The sequence below is a fragment of the Phycodurus eques genome, chromosome 20, assembly GCF_024500275.1.
Source record: "Phycodurus eques isolate BA_2022a chromosome 20, UOR_Pequ_1.1, whole genome shotgun sequence".
NCBI lineage: Eukaryota > Metazoa > Chordata > Actinopteri > Syngnathiformes > Syngnathidae > Phycodurus > Phycodurus eques.
The window spans coordinates 14,242,906-14,262,216 of record NC_084544.1 but is presented as its reverse complement, the minus strand read 5'-3'; the positions used below and the strand labels follow the sequence as shown (position 1 = coordinate 14,262,216).

At 43.5% G+C, this 19,311-nt stretch overlaps 2 protein-coding genes across 2 annotated transcripts in view; both read right to left on the bottom strand.

The window, feature by feature from the left end:
* gatad2b (GATA zinc finger domain containing 2B) overlaps positions 1–4,751 on the bottom strand; it is a 69,574-nt gene extending 64,823 nt beyond the window's left edge. Inside the window, exon 1 of the mRNA XM_061664315.1 lies at positions 4,657–4,751. The gene's annotated coding sequence lies outside the window, so the exon portion shown is untranslated. The remainder of the gene's footprint in view (positions 1–4,656) is intronic.
* Positions 4,752–7,698: 2,947 nt separating this feature from the next.
* On the bottom strand, positions 7,699–19,091 carry LOC133396150 (triple functional domain protein-like). Its single transcript, XM_061665635.1, has 19 exons — positions 19,059–19,091; positions 15,053–15,244; positions 14,699–14,848; positions 14,502–14,613; positions 14,119–14,234; positions 13,915–14,037; positions 13,642–13,833; positions 13,061–13,170; positions 12,739–12,805; positions 12,540–12,649; positions 12,112–12,181; positions 11,916–12,005; positions 11,738–11,830; positions 10,556–10,667; positions 10,283–10,473; positions 10,111–10,209; positions 9,545–9,734; positions 8,234–8,319; positions 7,699–7,878 (listed from the first exon to the last, which is right to left on the bottom strand). The coding sequence occupies exons 1-19, from the start codon at positions 19,089–19,091 to the stop codon at positions 7,699–7,701; spliced, it is 2,316 nt and encodes a 771-aa protein (XP_061521619.1).
* Between the last annotated feature and the right edge of the window lie 220 nt (positions 19,092–19,311).

The following is a 19,311-nucleotide window of genomic DNA, read 5'->3' as shown; positions in this document are numbered from 1 at the left end:
AAATAGACCCGTAACTGAGACTGGGCTTTTTAATATGGTGCGCCCTATGGTTCGTGAAAATACGGTACTCTCCATGCTTTACTTTTTAGTCCCAGGTATATAAATAAAGCTAAGTATTTTTGTAAAATACAATATCTATAATGCATATACTAAATTGGTAAAGCTTCCAGTGGCCGGCTGGATCTCACTTCATAGCCGGATAAATTTTTGTTGTTGTTGTGAAAGCTCATGTGACACAACGTGGCATTTTTGATTGGCCCTTACAATTGAGACGTTGGGATGCTGTTCACGTGCAATTAATATTTTTTATTGCAGCAAAACTAGCGGCCGACGGTTGGTGACTCATGAAAATTGGTTGCAGAAACATGCACACTGTACGAGAGTTCAGTGGAGTTCGGTCGCGTTCGCTTGGTGTGCAGCAGGCTTTTTATGAGTCCTGAAATGAGCAAATTTAAGTTTAAAAGCAGAATAATTCTGTCACAGAATTGGAGAAAAATCCACTAAATATGTAAATAGTCTGTGTCCACTCATTCCTATATCAGAGGGAAAATGGCAAATTAGCTCTGACATCCAGGTATCCCTGACTTTAGCCTTCGAGTAAAAGAGAGACAGAGCTCCCCTCCTACGGTCTAAACCTGAAGCAGGTATGTGGCTAGCACCCGGATTGATTTGACAAAAAGTCCTTTCATAAATGAAAACGCTGGTAACTGTAATCTTTTTTTGTCACGTCATACAGTTGAATCTCTAATGCTAACCAAACGGAACATGACCGACTGGTGTAAAGGTGGCTTTAAACAGCTACACAATGAAAATCACGTTGTTTTTTCCCCCTCTCTTTTTCAAAACAAAATGAGTTGCATTTATCACATTTTTTTTCCAACATAGAAGAAGCAGGTGAAACTCCTGCTTGGATGAAGAGGTGCTTTGGCAGGTATAGACATCAGGCTTCATCGATGCAAACACTGTAAAATACTCTCTTCCAGTGCTATCTGGCCCATTAATTCAGACTCGTGCCTGGCTCAAAATCAGAAGAAGATGTTCTAACACCCCCCGCCCTGCACTACCCTTTGTCTCACCATATCTGTCTCCAGAAAATCTCTGTTTCTTTCACTATTTTTAACAATAGGCAATTTCAACTGCGCAGAATGCAACTTTCGGCATATATTAATCTTTTATTAAAATATTGTGAAAAGGGTAAAAATGATTTGGATTGTTTTATATGTATATATGTATAAAATAAGCACAGGTTAGATTGTAGCTATATACCTCAACTCAACTAAGCGACTCAGAGACTGCCAACAAACACTAAGGCAAGAACATCAAGAAAAATGGCTATTTGTTGTTAGTGGTTATTAAAAGCAGGATCCTTTAAAAATGGACTCGCGGTAGTTCCAGAAGGACACCTGGGGACACCATTGCAGCTACTGGAACGCTGCCTGAAATAAACAAATCACTAGGTACCAAATGCGGTACATTTACTGTTTGGGGTTAGCTACAGTAACACCAGTTTTCCATTCTGCGTGCTGCAGACATATTTGCTTTGAAAGTGGTTTGCCTATATAAAGACATAAAGATTGTGTAACATTGCGGTGAAAGGTAACCCACGACCAGCACGCTTGACGTGTTTGCACAAAACTGGCAAAATGCTGCCCCACCAATGTTTTTTTTCTCTCCCATTTTTACAGACATTTGGTCATTCCATTTTCCCCAATCATCACACCCCTCTGCTCAAACAATCTTCAAAACACCGGCCCAAAAAAAAACAAACACAAAAAAAAACCCTATTTGAAAAGAAACAACCAGTCAGAACAAAAAACGTTAACAAACAACTACAAAGTCGAACGAGGGTCTCCTGTTTCTACTTCTCAGTATGTGGATGATGGTCATGTTAAGAGGACAAATTTGATTACAAACGTTACTGAGGGCAGTAAACAACTGCGGTAAAGTGGACTCTGTGGAGTATAACACTACAGCATCCAGAGCTAAGGCACAGCAATTTCCCTCTAATGCTCAAGACATCTTTTTTTGGCTTGTTGGACTGACTAGTCAAAACCCAAAGACATACGCAACCGATGACACAAAATTGAACAGTTTTTTTGATATTTGATACAGTACTTCCTAATTGTTTGAGCCCCAAACGAAAATGAGAACCAAAAGGCACGCACACAGAGTAAGGAAATGAGTAAATCCTGGGTCTTTCCATTTAATTTGTTGACTATAAAATCCAGAACAATAGACCATCCACAGTGCTATGAAACATGCACAGCGGAAGGCGATATTTTTTCACCTACAAAGAAGACTGGGGCAGGAGTGTGGGCGTACTACGGTTTTTAGAATACAGCAGATGGAAAACTAATCCAAGACAATTACCCTGCATGCAGAGAATACCATTTTTAAAAAAGTCCCTACAAAGAGGAGCAACACCTCAAATCTTTTGAGTAACCTCAACAATCTCTATCATTGTCATCTTGGTAATTTAAAGTATTTTTTTGTCATGTATGCATGAAAATTTATTTAAAAATCTGTACACGCAATATACCATCTCAAGATGTTATAACATTTCAAGGAAATGGCTAATCTGGCTCTACCATGTACACAAAGATGTACAACTAGGAAACTAGAACAGTTACATTTTTTTCAAGTCTTGAAAACCCAAAAACAGAATTATGTGCAGCCAGCATCCTGCATTTTGTACCAATTCCAAAAGAGGGACCTATCTCAACAAAGAGAAGAAAAACGCAAGAAGGGAAAATGAACATGAGACGTCACATAAGGTAGGCAAGCTTACAGTACTTTTTAAAGTGGTAAGGCATGCATCTCCAGCATCTAGCATGAGAGACAGCGAAGTCCGCCGTGTGGAGTTGATGGCTAACGTTGGCTGCTCGTGCTAGCTAGCCATTGATGGGCTAGTTACTTCTAGTGCAGTCAATAGTTATCAAAGGGAGTATTTGATTTGAACGTGTTACTTTATATGATGGGTTAACTTCTCCTTTTTTTAAAAAAAGGTTAAAAAACGAGTCTATCAACGTTAATTGCGGACAATGGTTAACTTATTTTTTTTTACACTTCTTATAATGTAACTTAAAACATTACCTGAACAGGGCTTTATGACGATGACAGTTTGACCCTGGAACTGATTGTTTCCAGTATCTCCTATGGGGAAAAAATATTTTCAAATCTGAACAAACTGCATTCCCACTGTATATTACCTTGTAGTATTTCAATAATGACATAGAAGTGCAAAATGGTCACATAACTAAAAAACCCTGATTGTGCACTAGAACCCAAAATGTTTTAAATGGGGCAAAACCCAGGGCTGACAGGGGACCCTGAGATGGAGAGAAGAGGAGGAAGACTCCATCATTGAGAATACTACAGTTCATTCACTCCTTACCAGCAGGAACCATTCATTCATACAGACCGACGATCACGCTGTGGAGTTTATCAAGTTCTGCTCGCTTCTATTTCTGGACCAAAGTTTGTGGGATTGCTTTGTATTGATAAGGAGGTGACAATTTGTCAAAGGGGAGCCCCGATGTTCAGAAAGAGCAGCGGGTAGGAAATGACAGTATGCTGTTTTGTGAAAAAAGCAGTGACAATCACCTGGTCAACTCAGTTTTCCAGACTTGAACGTTATGGCTTTTTATGACAAAACGACTGCAACACAAAAACACACCGACTCAAATGTGGCCTAACCTATGCTTCTCAAGACGTCTTTTCACCCCCTCCAAAAAAATAAAAAATAAAGTTAGAAAGTTTAAGAAAGTGATCTTGATGTGTTATAAGCTGCGAGGTGATTGGGCGAAACGTTGTCGAGCAGCAGCAAAGGCAAGGCGATCGCTGCGTTAAAGTGCACCATAATGGGCAGACTACATTGGATATTGATTCCCTCTCGGCGTGCAACGCCGCACATCTACGTTAGTTTATCCGCCACTCTGGGCACAAATCAGCCCCTCGTTGCTCGCCGCCTCACAGTGAGATCACGGTTACGCTGTCAGGCACCAAGGCAGCCATTTAGGTGCAAGTGAACCCAGTTGAGTCTCCACGTAAATGGCTGATACATTTCGTAGTTTTTTTTTTTTTTTTTTCCCTCCCCCCCCCCCCTCCCCCCTTCCTAATTGCTGAGAGCCATCAGCACTCGCCGGCCTCCTCCCCAGCGCGTTTAATCCACCACTTCAAGCCGCTTTGCCTCCATAAAACCATTGTAAACGCCTCATCTCATCCAGGTGCTCTTTAAACGAGCATTAAGAAGTATTTGCACGATCCGGGCTCCGGTGAACCCCAAGAGACTCAGCATCAAACAATGAAGAGGACTGGAGGCATTCCGTTCGCATCACAAAGCAGTCAACATCTCCCTCAAAACACTTAACACGATTTTTTGGGTTTTTTAATTTTTTTTATTATTTTTTTTATTTTTAGGGGGAGTCCAAACACAAGGCAGACACTGGCCATGTTGAAGCTCGTGCCCGAGACATTGAAATGGACGTTAACGGTTCGAGACGACGTCAGTGGCAAGCCGCATCAATTAATAGCCAAGCAAAGGCGCTCTATTGTCTACGAGCAGAAGCACCGGTAGCACAACGACTTAACAAGCAGCCGCCTTGCCGCCGTTGTCAGTTCAAAACACCCAGGCCGCGTTCGCATCCTCGGTCTCACCTGTGTCTTGCTTTCGCCTCGCTGTGTACCGTCTCCGGGTTCACGGTCCCGTCCTGACGCGCTGCAGCGGATACTCACCACCAGTCCCCGGCACCGGCAGGCGGCACTGAACCGACGATTGGGCCTAGCAGACGATCGCCCCCTCCGCGCCTCCCGAGAGACAGCTCATTGGTCAGCCCCTCGCGCCGTGCAGCCCAGACAGGCGCCTGACTGGTCGGTTTTGGGTGAAGCTGACTCTGTCAAATCACTGATTGGATGTCTGGCGCGTGTCGGTGGCGGCTTGCGGACATCTGATTGGTCATTAATTTCCGCGGCGGAGTCAGCGAATCCACCGATTGGCTGATAGTAATGTTGTTGTCTGCGTCTGAACCGATAGCCATGTTAATGTAAGGACGAATGACAGGACGCACTATTCATTGTCGAAACCGGAATCTATTATTGTTCTGCATTTTATCAATTCCTTCCGCCACTCAATTTAAACCTACCGCGACAGGTATATTCAATTTGTTGAAATAACTTTATTTATTCCCCTTCCTCCTAAATGCACGCATGTGCATGACAAAGCCCGTCAATTTGTCAACACCGTCAACACTGGCCACAATCATCGGAGTGCCCCCCCCCCCCCCCCCCTTGTGTCTCGTGCCACCACATGGAAAGCAAAGTCAGCCTGTGACGTGCACTGGCTGAGTCCCATCATTTGCTGAAGTTACTTCCATTTCAATACCAAATGAATGTTGGAGCTACGCAAAGCGTCACGTTGACAATAAACGTTTTCGGAAGGGGTCTCATCCCTTCATCAGAATTATTGTCGTATATATTCCATATTTGAAGTGAGATTGACGTAATCTATATAATGTGCCCAACGGAATGCGAAATACCTGCGGATTTCCTCACCTACTTCGCACATCGGCATATTTAATTATTGATCATGATTCGAGGATCAACAAAGTGCCAATATATTGCTATGACGACTGAGGAATAAAACATCCACCGCATGCCTCGTTTGTCAGCGTGCAAGTAACAAAGTTTCCACTACAACAACAAAAAGGAACACTGTGTGGTGTGAGAAGGGCGACCCCAAGTGGACAAGAATAAAACGTGCACGCCCACTTTAAACAGTCACAACACACTCAACGGGTAACTATTAAAGAGAAACAGAAATCGACATCTTGGTGCATCCAAATTGACATTCCACAACCGTATGATCATTCAAAAGGAAACTTATCATTGATTTGCCATCCCAGACACTACAGTGTCCAGTGATTTTAATTTGAATGAGGCGGTTGCTAAAGATAGTGGATGTGGGCTGCAATAAAAGCATGAGAGTGAATATGTTATATCTATACAAATATATTAAAAATAAATAAATAGCGCTTTGACTTTGGAGATCACATCATCGCATTGTCTGAAATTTCAATTTCCATCAGAAAACGATTCATCGTTGAACCCCATGAGCGAAATCATAAAACTTGAAATCACGTGATAAAGCAGTTAAAAGGATGATAAGAAGTTAAGAAGGAAATGTTCCAGTACAAGGTTGGCAAGGCTGAAAGTGTAGGGATGAAAATGGGAGAGAGAGAGAATGTGAGGGGGGGAGCATTGATGAGAGAATATGATTAAAGTGGCACTAAACAGGCCCAAAAAAGTCATGTAAATTCGACACCCCAGAGAGAAGAGTATTGTTAACTCGCCTGCCAAGGAATTTGAATGAATACAAAAAAATGGCTAAAGTATATAAAATCCGGCTTCAAAACTTGAATGATAAGGGCCACCTCTCAGCTCTCAGACACTGTGGGCGTGTCGAATGGATGCGCCAAAAGGAATCAAACATACTGATGGGGTGATGGCTTATTTATTTATTTTTTTTAAATGTAAAATCACATTAGGAGGCTCAACTTCAAAATTGACTGGTTATTGTGGACAAAACCATAAAAATAAGCACACAAGTCAACTTACCCTCATTGTTGGTGACGGCACCAGACAACAGAGGGACGGTCGGAGGAAGCCCAGGTCGGTAGACAGTCGTCCCTGACCCATTCACTAGTATCAAGTTATGAAGCCATGTTGTCTCTAGTGAAAGATTACAAAATTACCCATTGTAAAATGCGCACTGCCGAGCTCGCCATCTGCATATGTCTTCAAAATTGAAATGTAAAATTGAAGCATCCAGCGAACACATTTTTTGGGGCGTGGGCATCGTTAGCTCGCCAACTGCACGCTGGAGTGGCAAATGGGGCTCGCGATGGAAGCTAAGCACAAACTCGCTTTGTCCTTATATAAGTGGGGGAGGGAACTCACGATAGAAAGTACAGCGTTCCCTTGTTTTTCGTGGTTAATGGGGACCAGAACCCCCCGCGAAAGGTGGAAAACCGCGAAGCACTGAAGCCGCAAAACGGGAAGCGCGAAGTGGCGAGGGAGCACTGGATACGCCCCAGCCCCATGACATCAATGGGGGTGTGTTTTAGCCCTGCCGAAAAAGATGCTTAAGCTATAGCTCAACAATTCACCACTATATTGTTATGTCTTTGCATTTGTTTTCAGCACTTATCTTCAAACATATTTCATGTATTTAGAAACAAAACACACGGATATCTGCTTAGTGCCACTTTAAGTTCAATATGTTTAATGCGTATAGAGGTGATGAACAGTCTTTAAAACAGTAAAAAGGGAAATGTCTTTCTGTCTGAAAGAGATCAAAACCTGTACAAATTGAAAATATTAAGAGCAATGAAGTATAATCCCTCTTTTTTTTACTGTATATAAATTCCCAACTTCTGAGGAAAGTTGCTAAATGCATCACAAACACAAGAAGATAAAACATTGAGTGCCAAATCCGAATTTCTTTTCCCAATCCATGTCCACACAAACACACACGCTATTAAACCAGTTCAAAAACCTTCAGTATACATGCCAATGACAGTTTTTTTTTTGTTTTTTTTTTTGGTAAAATACATCATATAAATATACAAAAAGTAATATAGAAAAAGTGTTCAATAAACAAAATCAAACAACAAAATAAGCAAAAGTGCCTTGTGTGTCCGGCTACACTGCTGCTGAACAGCCACGGTCGTGACACGAAGTGGGCTTCAGCCAGGGTCCCCCAAGTTGGCCAAACTCAACTTGGTGGTCACGGTTGCCCCTGGTGGAGTCAGGGGCAACGACTTGGGACACGCTTCGCCTTCCCTCTTGCTGCAGCGTCGTGACCCGTGTCGCCACCGTTACCTTGAAAAAGAAACTTAGTTCAGTTACTGATTACTTGAGTTTAAAAGTAACCTAATTACTTTCCTGATTACCGGCACTGGATTTCAACAGTAACTAAGTTAGATTACAAGTAACATTTTTAGTTAGTTTTCAGCAGCTGGAGTAATACCCACAGTACGGAAAGCTTAACCGTAGCCATTACTTGGTAATACACGCCACACAAGTTACAGAACGACATCATCACCATAAACCAATAACTTAAATGTCAGTTTAGATGCACTGCCCGCTGAATTTACCCAAATGCATTTCCTCAAAATGGTGACCATTTCGGGGTTGGCCATTTTGGAGTAATTGAAAGGTGTTACCAGCATCTCACCGCTCTCCCCCCGTGCTCAGGGGCCACGCATCTCATCTTGAGACCGCCTGCCTTGATGTTCCTCAGCCACCTTCGCCTCGTGTTGCCTGCGAGACACCGCACACACGGCGACACCGCTTGTTAACAACTTCACAAAGAAGAGAAGAAAAGCACGTTGACAACTCCGCAACACACTCTGACGCTATCTGTTTCTTTAAAGGTGGTGGTGTCATGTCTAAATATCAACTTTTTGTCAAAAAGATTTCAAAATTAGGAATATACCTGGAATGAATCAAAGAATGTTTGTCACAGGTGTTGTACAGTGGCACCTCCAAATTGATGCCTGCTTACATCTTGTGCAATCATGAGTACATGACAACAACATTATTTCAATAGGAATGAATGCAAAAGTTGTTTAGGCTCGAGCTATCGCCATCTTGAGTGACATTCTTGCTTGTCGGACAAGTTTAAATAGAAATAAAACACTGGATAATACAACTACAAGTACAAGTAAGGTAAAATTCCGCACACCGTGACGATGACAGGACAAGACACTTGATGGAGAGGAAAGTTGTCACTTAGTGGTATTTAGGTGCATGCTACTTAATTACATTCGTGGCTAGACAGACATCATCATACTCTTTGCCTTACTTGTAAACTACTGTGCTGCACTCTTAACTACTGGGCATGTGTCACACACTAGGAGCCTCCTAGACTCCACTAGTAGTGCCAAAATACCCACTTGTACCTTTGCTTGACTCGTAACAGGTCCTACTAGTATGCCAAAGTTGTGCTACTCGAGTGCAGAAATATCATACAGTAGTTGGGCTAGTGCCTTGAGTTGTCCTAAACTCCGAATAGAATGTACTAGACTAGTACGCTCTTTGTCCTCATGATTACGACTCTGGAGGACAAATACCCAAACTACTAGTACTGGGCCGGCGGCACGGTGGCCGACTGGTTAGAGCGTCAGCCTCACGGTTCTGAGGACCCGGGGAGACTCTAAATTGCCCGTAGGCATGACTGTGAGTGCGAATGGTTGTTTGTTTGTATGTGCCCTGCGATTGGCTGGCAACCGGTTCAGGGTGTACCCCGCCTCCTGCCCGATGACAGCTGGGATAGCTGGGATAGGCTCCAGCACGCCCGCGACCCGAGTGAGGAGAAGCGGCTCAGAAAATGGATGGATGGATACAGGGCCCTTAAAATGTTCAAACAGCTTTTCATAGTATCCCTTTTTTGAGTATTCCGCTTTGGAGGTTCCACTGTACTGTTGCTGCGCTGTACAACTTTGAGCCCGTCATCATACTGAGACCTTATTGAGCTCATTGTTACCTTTGCAGTTGACGACGCTGTCCATCTCCATGGACTGCGCACCGCTGGGCACGGAGCAGGGCCCCGAGCCCTCCAGGGCCGTGGAGCTGTCAGCTGTCCTCCCCAGGCACTTGTGGCGGTTAACTGAGCGCTCGAGGATCACCTCCCCGATCCGCTTGATCCATTCCCGCTTGCTCTTTATGTCGGACGCCTATTAAGTAGGAGCACAGTCGAAGGTTATGGGCATTTGCAACTCATCAACTGCTTTTGAGAATTGTTGTTTCACTCTGTCTATCCCACAAGTCTGAACGAACCACATTGGCGTCTCTTATCAGCTGGAGTTTTACTTGGCGTATGATGTTGTATGCAGTTCCAATACTTAATGATTTACTTTTATTTATGTTGAAGATACCAAATAGAGTAAAAAAAAAAACACATTCAGAGAATAATTTTGATTAAGAATGACAAAAAAGAAACGAGGTGGACACCAATGGCCAGCATAGATCCCAAGCGTGAACCAAAACGTATTTCAATGTTAGTACGGTGTGCGGATATCCCACATGGTTCAAACTTTAAAGGTGTCTTACCTTAAGAACAATCTTGTTAGGCGTGGGTGTGCATCCCACCCAAAGAGCAAACTTGCAGGGGTCTCCCTTAATGTCCTCTGTCACCTTCAACTCGGAGGTCTAGGGAGACAATGCAATGGTAATCTTTATACGGAATGTCACGTCGATGAAACGTGTGTTAAGGAGGACTCACAGAGAGTTTGCGCTTGTAGATGTATTTGTTCTGGCCGTTGGAGTCCATGACCTCCTTGCTGAATACTAGGGACATCCCAAAGAGAAAGAGGTGGCTTTTTCGGCCCTTGTGGATCAGCCTCTTTGGATGCCGCACCAGGACGTTCCCCTGAAAGATCAGCTTGCCCTGAGATTCAATGTTCTCATTAAAACCTGACGGAGGGGAGAGGAGAAAACATCAGCAAATCACACCACAACGAACGAATGTGTGGTCTTCTTGTCCGTGTTCGGTCACCTTCCAGCACGGAGAGATGCATGGCGTCGTTGGCTTTCTTGGGAATGCTAGTCATCACCTCCACGGCGTCCTTGAGCTTGCCTTTGCCTTCGTCGCAGCATTCCAGCAGATCCTAAAGAAAGTACAAATACACTTGAAGGGCGCGTTTGCAGGTTTTCTTTAAAAATCAAGAATTCACCGCGCCCGAGGAAGAACAACTTATCCGAGACAGAAGGCATGACTGACAAGATGTTGTCTACTCTAAGCCCCATCAAGTCATTGTTCCCACAGAGCAGAGAGAATATGTCTGTAAGTGTTGTTGTATGCTCTGTTTGTACATTTTGGTGTTTAAATATATAATGATGAATTATTTTGTTTTATGTGTCAGTTTTACTGTAAATTTCAACTGGGAGTGACAAATGAAAAACTTGACGCAAGCTCTTATTTATGAATTATTTATTTCCTCAAAGCGACGGTATACAATACCAAGGAACGCTTAGAGGCCCTGCCTGTAATGTGAAAATAAATGTCTGCTAAATATGATATCCCACAGACAAGTCTGCTGTCAAAAATCTGGCCGAATTTGACCGATTAAAAAAATGCACCGAGTATATAAAATGAGGCTTCAAAATCCTGAAAAATCAATCCGTTGTCTCTGCGCTCAAATGCCGTGGGCGTGTTTACCGAACGCGTGCAACCACGCCCCGTTTCGTCCGGCATCTTTTGTTCCGCCTACACATACCGACAAGTTATATCTGCTGAGCCTCAAATGGCTGGAATACATCTCACAGGGTCATCACGGGGTTTTCCATGCTGTGACGAGAGGCGCGAGCCGTCAGTTGCGCCTAGTAATAACAACGTAAGTAAGTTCCCAATTGTGCTGGATAATACGAACAAAGGCACTCAAGATCTTATATAGTGAAGGTACCAGGTAGGTTCATCTTCAAACATGCATAACGTATTTTGAAACAAATCTCTGAAGTACAATTTCGAAGGTCTTTTAAAACGCTCGAGTGTGTTTTCAATGTGTGTCATGTATTTGAGAGGCATAAAACTACAAGAAGATTTCTTTTATGGAGTCATTCTATAGTGTGAAATTTCACCTCTCATGGGTGGCTCTGGAACGTATAGTATCCCCGAGATAAAGGGGGGTTTCACTGAATCATAAATTGTCACCTAAGTGATGTTTATTTTTGAAGTTACCTTGAGCAGGAGCTGATATTTTGTGATTCTCTGCACAGGCTTAATCAGGTATGAGATGACTGCGTGCGCCAGTTGGCGCGTCTGCTGAATTTCCTGTTGAGCCCGCAGAGACATGACGTAAGCTAATGAAATATAATGTCTTGTCGTTTCACCATGGTCACCTTGACACTTCACTTACATCAAAATAGTTCACAGCATGGTCCAGGATGAGCTGAGTGGAATTTGGGTAGTTCGTGCAGTAATCCACATATATCTGGAAGTTATCAGCCTATAATGACAACAACAACAACAACAACAAAAAACGAACGATCATGGTTCTTTCTGAGTCCTTTATGTATCTGTATGATGAGAAAAAGAAAGAAAGCGATGCATACCCATGTGACAAAACAACGGCCAACGTCTTCAGGAAACTGTTCATATTTCTGCAGCTCCTTAAGAAAGATGCTAAAGAAAGAGAGGTCATGAAACCTCATTAATACATTTCAAAAAAGTGAGTGGTGCACAGTTACAGTTGAAAGCCTGGACACACCTTCTCATTCAATAGCATAAGCAAGTAAACTTTGATTATGGTCTATTATAACTTCTGTAATGTTTTACAAGTGAGAATTGAGAGGGAATAGCCTATTAGTTTATCTTAGTCCACTCTTCGTAAAGAGCAAAATGAACACGAGGAGGAGCTACTGCTACCTAACCCTAGCAATAACGGCTCATTTTGGTATTCTTTGTTTTGGTGAGAAGACACAGCTCCTGATAAAAAAAAAAAGAAAAAAAAAAAAAAGAGAGAGACACTGCTGATGCTTACTTATTGTGGAATTCATGAAGATCCTGCATGTTCCCGAAGATGATGTGCTCCTTATTGAGGATTCCTGGAGGGGTCGCCTCCTTCCCGCTAGTCATCTCCAACAGATAAGTCTGCATGAGGCCACGCAAAGATTCAGTTGTGTTCCTTGTAGAGTTTTTAAAAAAAAAAAAAAAATGCGTGTAAAAGAAGTGAAACTCACGTCCATGCACTCCTTCAGGTCTCGCACGTAGGCCTTTTCCGTCTGCATCAGCTCTGCCATTATGAGACTGAACAAAAACATAAACAAGGCATGATTTTGTCTGCTGTTACTGAGCTAACCAAGCAAAGAAAATGCAAAGGAGGACACTTTAAATCCTGCAAATATATTACATATGTGCCATTGCATTGACTTCAACCTATCCTCATCCGCCAATGGCTAATAACTAAAACATGAACCATTAGAACACTTTTAATCAATAAATCCGCCCATCATCTGGTCCACTTCATTTTTAACTTCTTAAATGGTCTAATTAGTTCCATACGTGCGTCTGCGTGCAGACTGGTGTTTCTTCTCATTAAGTTCATGTTTGGCATCCCCCATTTGGACATCTGACCCCTGAGCTGCGGCAGAAATCATGTTCATTTGGAGATCCTAACAAATGGCAGACAGAATAAGGCAACGTCATTTATTTTCTTGAGCCGTGACAGAGTTTGCCCCCTTCTCATATTCTTATTTTTTTTTTTGGCATACTTTTCCCACTTTAATGGTTTAAGTTCATCAAACAAATGTAAATATCAGACAAAAAGTAACTGTAAAATTCCGTGTTTAAACGGTGAATTTATTTATTCATGGGGGGAAAAATTCCATGCTCCCTGGCCCTGTGTGAAAAAGTAATTCATAAATCATAAATTAACTGTGGCTAATCATATTATTTTGGAAACTTGGCTTGTAGGTTACTTAAAAAAGTGAGGTATGCACCTCAGAAAAATGATATGACATTATTTCTTTCAAATCTTTTTTTGTGTTTCAGTGTGCCCGAGACGGACAATATTGTACACTGTATAACATTGGCCCGATGGCTTGTAACATACAAATACCAGTACAAGAAATTAGACTTACAGCCTTGTTGGAGTCGGCTGAGATACCCGAGGTTTTCTCCACGCTGCAGCGGTGCTTGTCCATACGCAGGGAGAAGTCCCGGTAGCACACGTCCAGGGTCGTCGCCCATTTCTTAATCTCGGCAGCATGGCTATGACCTGTGTTGCAGTAGCCATCCGCCAGCTGGATGAGCAGCTTCACGCACTCCTCGATATGCTGCAGGAGAGCGATGGAGAGCATGTTTACATGCTTGCATTGCATCCAAATGCGGAGGTGAGAGTGTGACGCGCAACCCACCTCGGCGATGGTGTGGAAGTACTCTTGCTCCTTCAACATCTCCTGCCTGTATTGGATGCTTGAGCCAGCGGAGAAGTGGATGGAAAGGTAAACCTCGGCCGTGTCGTGAATCCTTTCCAGGGCCTAAAATCAAACTCACGTGATTTTTTTGGTCGTGTCTCACGATGCGGTTCAGCGAGTGACTCATGTTTTTAACTCTTGCACCTGTTTGGCACACCGTTCAAACACCACATACTGCTGACACTGGTCCAGACGCTCCTTCTTTAGGGTCCACAAGTAGAGGAGGCGACTTTCTCTCTCCAGCAGGTCATTAAGGATATCTGTCAAAACAAAATAACACCTAATAATCAAACAATAATCATGACCTCATGATTGCGGTACTTGGAGAGCTAAGTGTTATTCTAGGTTTCCCTCCTAACCTTTGAGTAAAAGCTTTGAGATCCATTGATCTATGAGATCTTGATACAGGTGGGTTGTATTACAGCTGTTTTCTTTATTTTTTTTCTAACACTTTTGGGTGGCCTGACAGAGGGAATCGCTAATCTATATAATTGAATTCCATTTACTTTTTTAAACCCCAAACTGACTTTGGATTTGCTGATCCGGTGCTTCGTCGTGACTCAGCATTGCCATGTTGACGGTGTTCCTGTTCATGTACTTGAGGACGGTGTCCGCCATTCCCCTGGCCAGAGTGCGCGCCTGAGTGACAAACGACAAACACTTGAGTTTAGAGGTATAACATAGGAAACCTCTCTCTATATATCTTCCACTGTGACATTTCAACCTTGAGGAAAGATTCCTTTTGCTCCAGGTGTTTACTGATCATGGAGGTCAAGTGGTCCATCTCACAGTTGGGGCCAAGTTTGTCTGCGCCTCCACAGAAAACCTCCTCCCTCTTATACTCCTCTTCCAGTCTTTCCAACACACGGCATATCTGCAAAGGGGAAATTGAAGTCAGTTTTATGATTGTATTGGGAGCGTATCACTCCGGTGGTGGTTTTTCTTATCCCCCATTAACCTCCCCTTCGAGGGGGAGACACTTTCTAATAGTATGTGTTAAAAACGATAGCCTACGAGGTGGTTTCATTCGTTGATATTTAATTCAATGTCACACATTGACATCTAACGCATGTCCTACTTGTGCCGAGGTCTTGTAGAAGCCCACAGCGGTGGCGACCAGCTTGAGTTTGTTCTCCGTTTTGGGCAAGAGCTGCAGCCAGTCGGACGCCGTGCTCTCGGCACACTCTCTGATCAGGTCCGTGTCGCGGTGGTCTCCCTGAAGCGGAGCCTCGGCCTTCTGCTGAACCTGCATGGCGATCCGGTGGCTCTTCTGCAGGCGGGAAGAGGAACAAACAAAACGAATGAGCAACCACTGATGGAGACGAGGAGTGCTTCAATAGACCAATGATTCCCAATTTGTGTGCCGTGAGAGCTCATCAGGGGTGCCGTGGGAAATTATCCAATTTCACTGAATCTTTTTACTTAAAATAATGTATCTGTGTCCTCTCTCCGCTGCTCTTCTCTCTCTACACGAACGACTGCACCTCAGCGAACCCGACTGTCAAGCTCCTGAAGTTTGCAGATGACACCACTGTCATCGGCCTCATCAAGGACGGTGACGAGTCTGCATATCGACAGGAAGCGGAGCGGCTGGAGCTGCGGTGCGGGCGACACAACCTGGAGCTGAACACGCTCAAGACGGTAGAGATGATCGTGGACTTCAGGAGGCATCCTTCGCCACAGCTGCCCCTCACGTTGTCCAGCTGCCTTGTGTCAACCGTCGAGACCTTCGAGTTCCTGGGAATTATAATCTCTCAGGACCTGAAGTGGGCGAACGACATCAACTCCGTCCTCAAAAAGGCCCAGCAGAGGATGTACTTCCTGCGGCTTCTGAGAAAGCACGGCCTGCCACCGGAGCTGCTGAGACAGTTGTACACAGCGGTCATCGAATCGGTCCTGTGTTCTTCCATCACAGTCTGGTTTGGTGCTGCTACAAAAAAGGACAAACTCCGACTGCAACGGACAATCAAAACTGCTGAAAGGATTGTCGGTACCCCCCTACCCACCATTGAGGACTTGCACGCTGCCAGAACTAAGACAAGGGCGTGCAAAATCCTCTCGGACCGTCTGCACCGGTCACCAGCTCTTCCAGCTCCTTCCCTCAGGCAGGCGACACCGATCAATGCAAACTAGAACTAGTAGACATTCCAACAGCTTCTTCCCTCTTGCGATCAACTTCTTAAACACCTAACCTATAATTCCATTACAACAAGCTGGCAATTTTTTGACTTGAGTTCGTTGTCACATTTCTGTGGGGCCAATTATGTATTACTCGTGCACTCACTGTAGTTGTCTCGCCATGCTGCACTATTTGCATATACTGGCCACTCATGCCAGAGTAGCATCTGCTCCATTTGCACCCTGATTGAGGAGTATCTGTAACATTTGCACAACCGACATTGTCCCAGATGATCGCACTACTCGTCACTTTAAACCGCATACACTCCTTGAAGTCTCGGCGCCCTTTGCACAATGGTCATTGCACCGGACTATTGCAATATTAGTCGTTTGAACTGCTCTAAGTGCTAGAGGACTCTGCATCTTTTTGCACAATTGTTTTTTGTCAATGTCTTTATGTCCCCAAAGTGTTCTGTAAATTGACTGTTTGTTGTACTAGAGCGGCTCCAACTACCGGAGACAAATTCCTTGTGTGTTTTGGACATACTTGGCAAATAAAGATGATTCTGATTCTGATTCTGATCTATCCATGCCAGCGGCATATAGTGACAGGCGAAACAATTAAATGCTCTTCCACAAGATGGCAGAAAGTACATAATTCTGTCATTCCAGGATTTAGCAGACTTTTTGTTGTTGTTGCAGCCTAAAAATGCTGATTTCACAGCATTTTTTTTTTTTTTTACAAAAATTGCAATATTTTCTCATGATGAAATGATGACATTGCACTATTTGTCTCTTTCCCCACTCTGTGACATCTCTCACACATACTGTACTCATGCACCTCATCTCTGATTATATTACTCAACAACTTTATTAATAGAGCACTTAAAAAAACAATTGCAGCTGTAATAAACTGCTGTACATAAGACTGAACATAAAACACAATAAATAGGTCACTTTACATTGGCATTTGGCATTCAGGAGTTCCAAAGTTATATATTTTCTTCCCTTTAGATGCACAGTCTATCTACATTTAGACATGCGTGACGTCACGTCCTAATGTTGACTGCAGGTTGAAGTTTGACTGTGGACAAACTGCAGTTTTCTAACAGCAGGAGGCAAAAAGAATGAAGGGTGGAAAGTACAAATGAAGGCGATATGGCAAACGGATTCAAGATTTAACAGCTGAGTTTGACTATCTGGAGTTTAAATTGGAGATACCAACGTGTTTGACGACTCTCGCTTATATTTGGAAGAGTTGGACTTTTAATTCAAAATATATCTAACATAACTGTGACTACGGCACGGTGGGCGACGGGTTAGCACATCTGCCTCACAGTTCTGAGGACCGGGGTTCAATCCCCGGCCTCGCCTGTGTGGAGTTTGCATGTTCTCCCCGTGCCTGCGTGGGCTTTCTCCGGGCACTCCGGTTTCCTCCCGCATCCCAAAAACATGCATGGTAAGTTGATTGAAGACTCTAAATTGCCCGTAGGTGTGAATGCGCGCACGAATGGTTGTTTGTTTTTATGGGCCCTGCGATTGGCTGGCGACCAGTTCAGGGTGTACCGCGCCTCCCTGGTGAGGATCAAGCGGTACGGCAAGCGGATGGAGGGATAATTGTGACATAGCCTATCCGTCATTGAGATTTTGCCGAGTGAATACTGAATTATAGATATCGGCAATGTCATTTCACCGAGGACAGAATGACGTCACTTTTCCCGTTCCTATGGGTTGGGTTTGTCATTACAGGTATCTACAATTCCGTGACAATTCATTCTGCTCGTGAGTGACGTGTATCTGAGACCGAATTGTAGATATCGGTAACTTCAGTTTGGGATTATCTGCAATTTGATTCCGACTAATCCTACTTCCAGTAACAGACCAGTCCAGGGTGTCGTCGGCCTTTTCGCCCCAAGTCAGCTGGGATAGGCTCCAGCACCCCGCCACCCTCAACTGGCGAGACGTATATATATGAGACGTATTCGTCCAAATGTTCTTTGGGCCAAATTGAATCACAGATTGTCTGGTAGTGTAATTTTGAAGAAGCACCAGAAGCGAGACAGCAACAGCGTAAATGAGGCTCGTTCATAAGGATAACGTTATAACGGCTATGTTTTAACGGCCGTCCGATTCACAGAGCGCAGATATTCTCCACAAAAACAAAAAAAAAAAACAGTAAAAAAAAACGCTGCAAATGGTTCACAAACTAGCACGACGCAAAACGCACATATGGTTTTTAAAAACAATCCAAAACAAAAAACAAAAAAACAACAACAGTTTGGGAAAGAAGCCAAGAAATAAGAGAAAGTTAACGAAGCTCTTGTAACAGGCTGCCGACTCATAGGCACGCACATTGAACTTGATTATCTTCAAGACAGATTTGACTTGACAAAATGAAAACGCACACACAAAGCTAATAACGGCAAAATGATGTACGAATCTAACTACTTCATCTCAGACCCAAAATGCAGATGGATGTATGGCGCTCGAGTGGCTGGCACATATTTTAAAGTCAGTTACCCATCATCAGAAGTTCTCACAGTCGGTAACGGCAACAGGTGAATATGCCCCTAAAACTTTAAAACTCCAACTAAAGTCGTTCAAATTAAACCGAGATAGCTCCAACTCACCTTTAGCTTCTCAGGTGCAGGGGGTACCCGTGATTTGCAGTCGGAAAATATGGGTCTTTAGATGATATTCGGGTTTTCCACCTGGAGCATCCCGCTGAGTGCGCAACTGTTAACAGAGCTCCACTCTCGGCAAGTTCTGCGCATGCGCAGTCTGCAGCTCACGTGAAGCCTGGAGAACCGAGCGCTCGTGACGTCACCTCTTTTATGGTTTAATCAGATTAAAAAAAAAATTATTATTCATAATTATAATAATAATAATACAACTCCACCTGGAAACTGGACCATATCACACCAGATATAGCATTTAACAGAACACGAGACGGTGCCTGGATTTACAGACGTTGCAGCAACATGCTGAGTGGCCGCCATGTCGAACCGGCCGTCCCGCTGTAGGCCTGCAAAAAAACAAACAAACAAAAAAACAAAAAAAACAACAACAAAACAAAATCATAACTCGCTGGAGAAGTGCGTTGTATGTCGTCCCCCCCCCCCCCCCCACTAAAAAAATAGTTAACTTTAAGCAGATATTGGCATTTGAAAAACAGTCTGTAGTTAGACACGAGATAGATTACATCATATTGTAATATCT

Coding starts and splice junctions, on each gene's coding strand:
- LOC133396150 (XM_061665635.1), bottom strand. CDS start 19,091: ATGGCGGCCACTCAGCATGTTGCTGCAACGTCT. Junction 13,171..13,641: donor TCTCAGCCGACTCCAACAAG/GCTGTAAGTCTA, acceptor GCCATTTGTTAG/GATCTCCAAATGAACATGAT. Junction 10,210..10,282: donor TCTACAAGCGCAAACTCTCT/GTGAGTCCTCCT, acceptor TTGTCTCCCTAG/ACCTCCGAGTTGAAGGTGAC.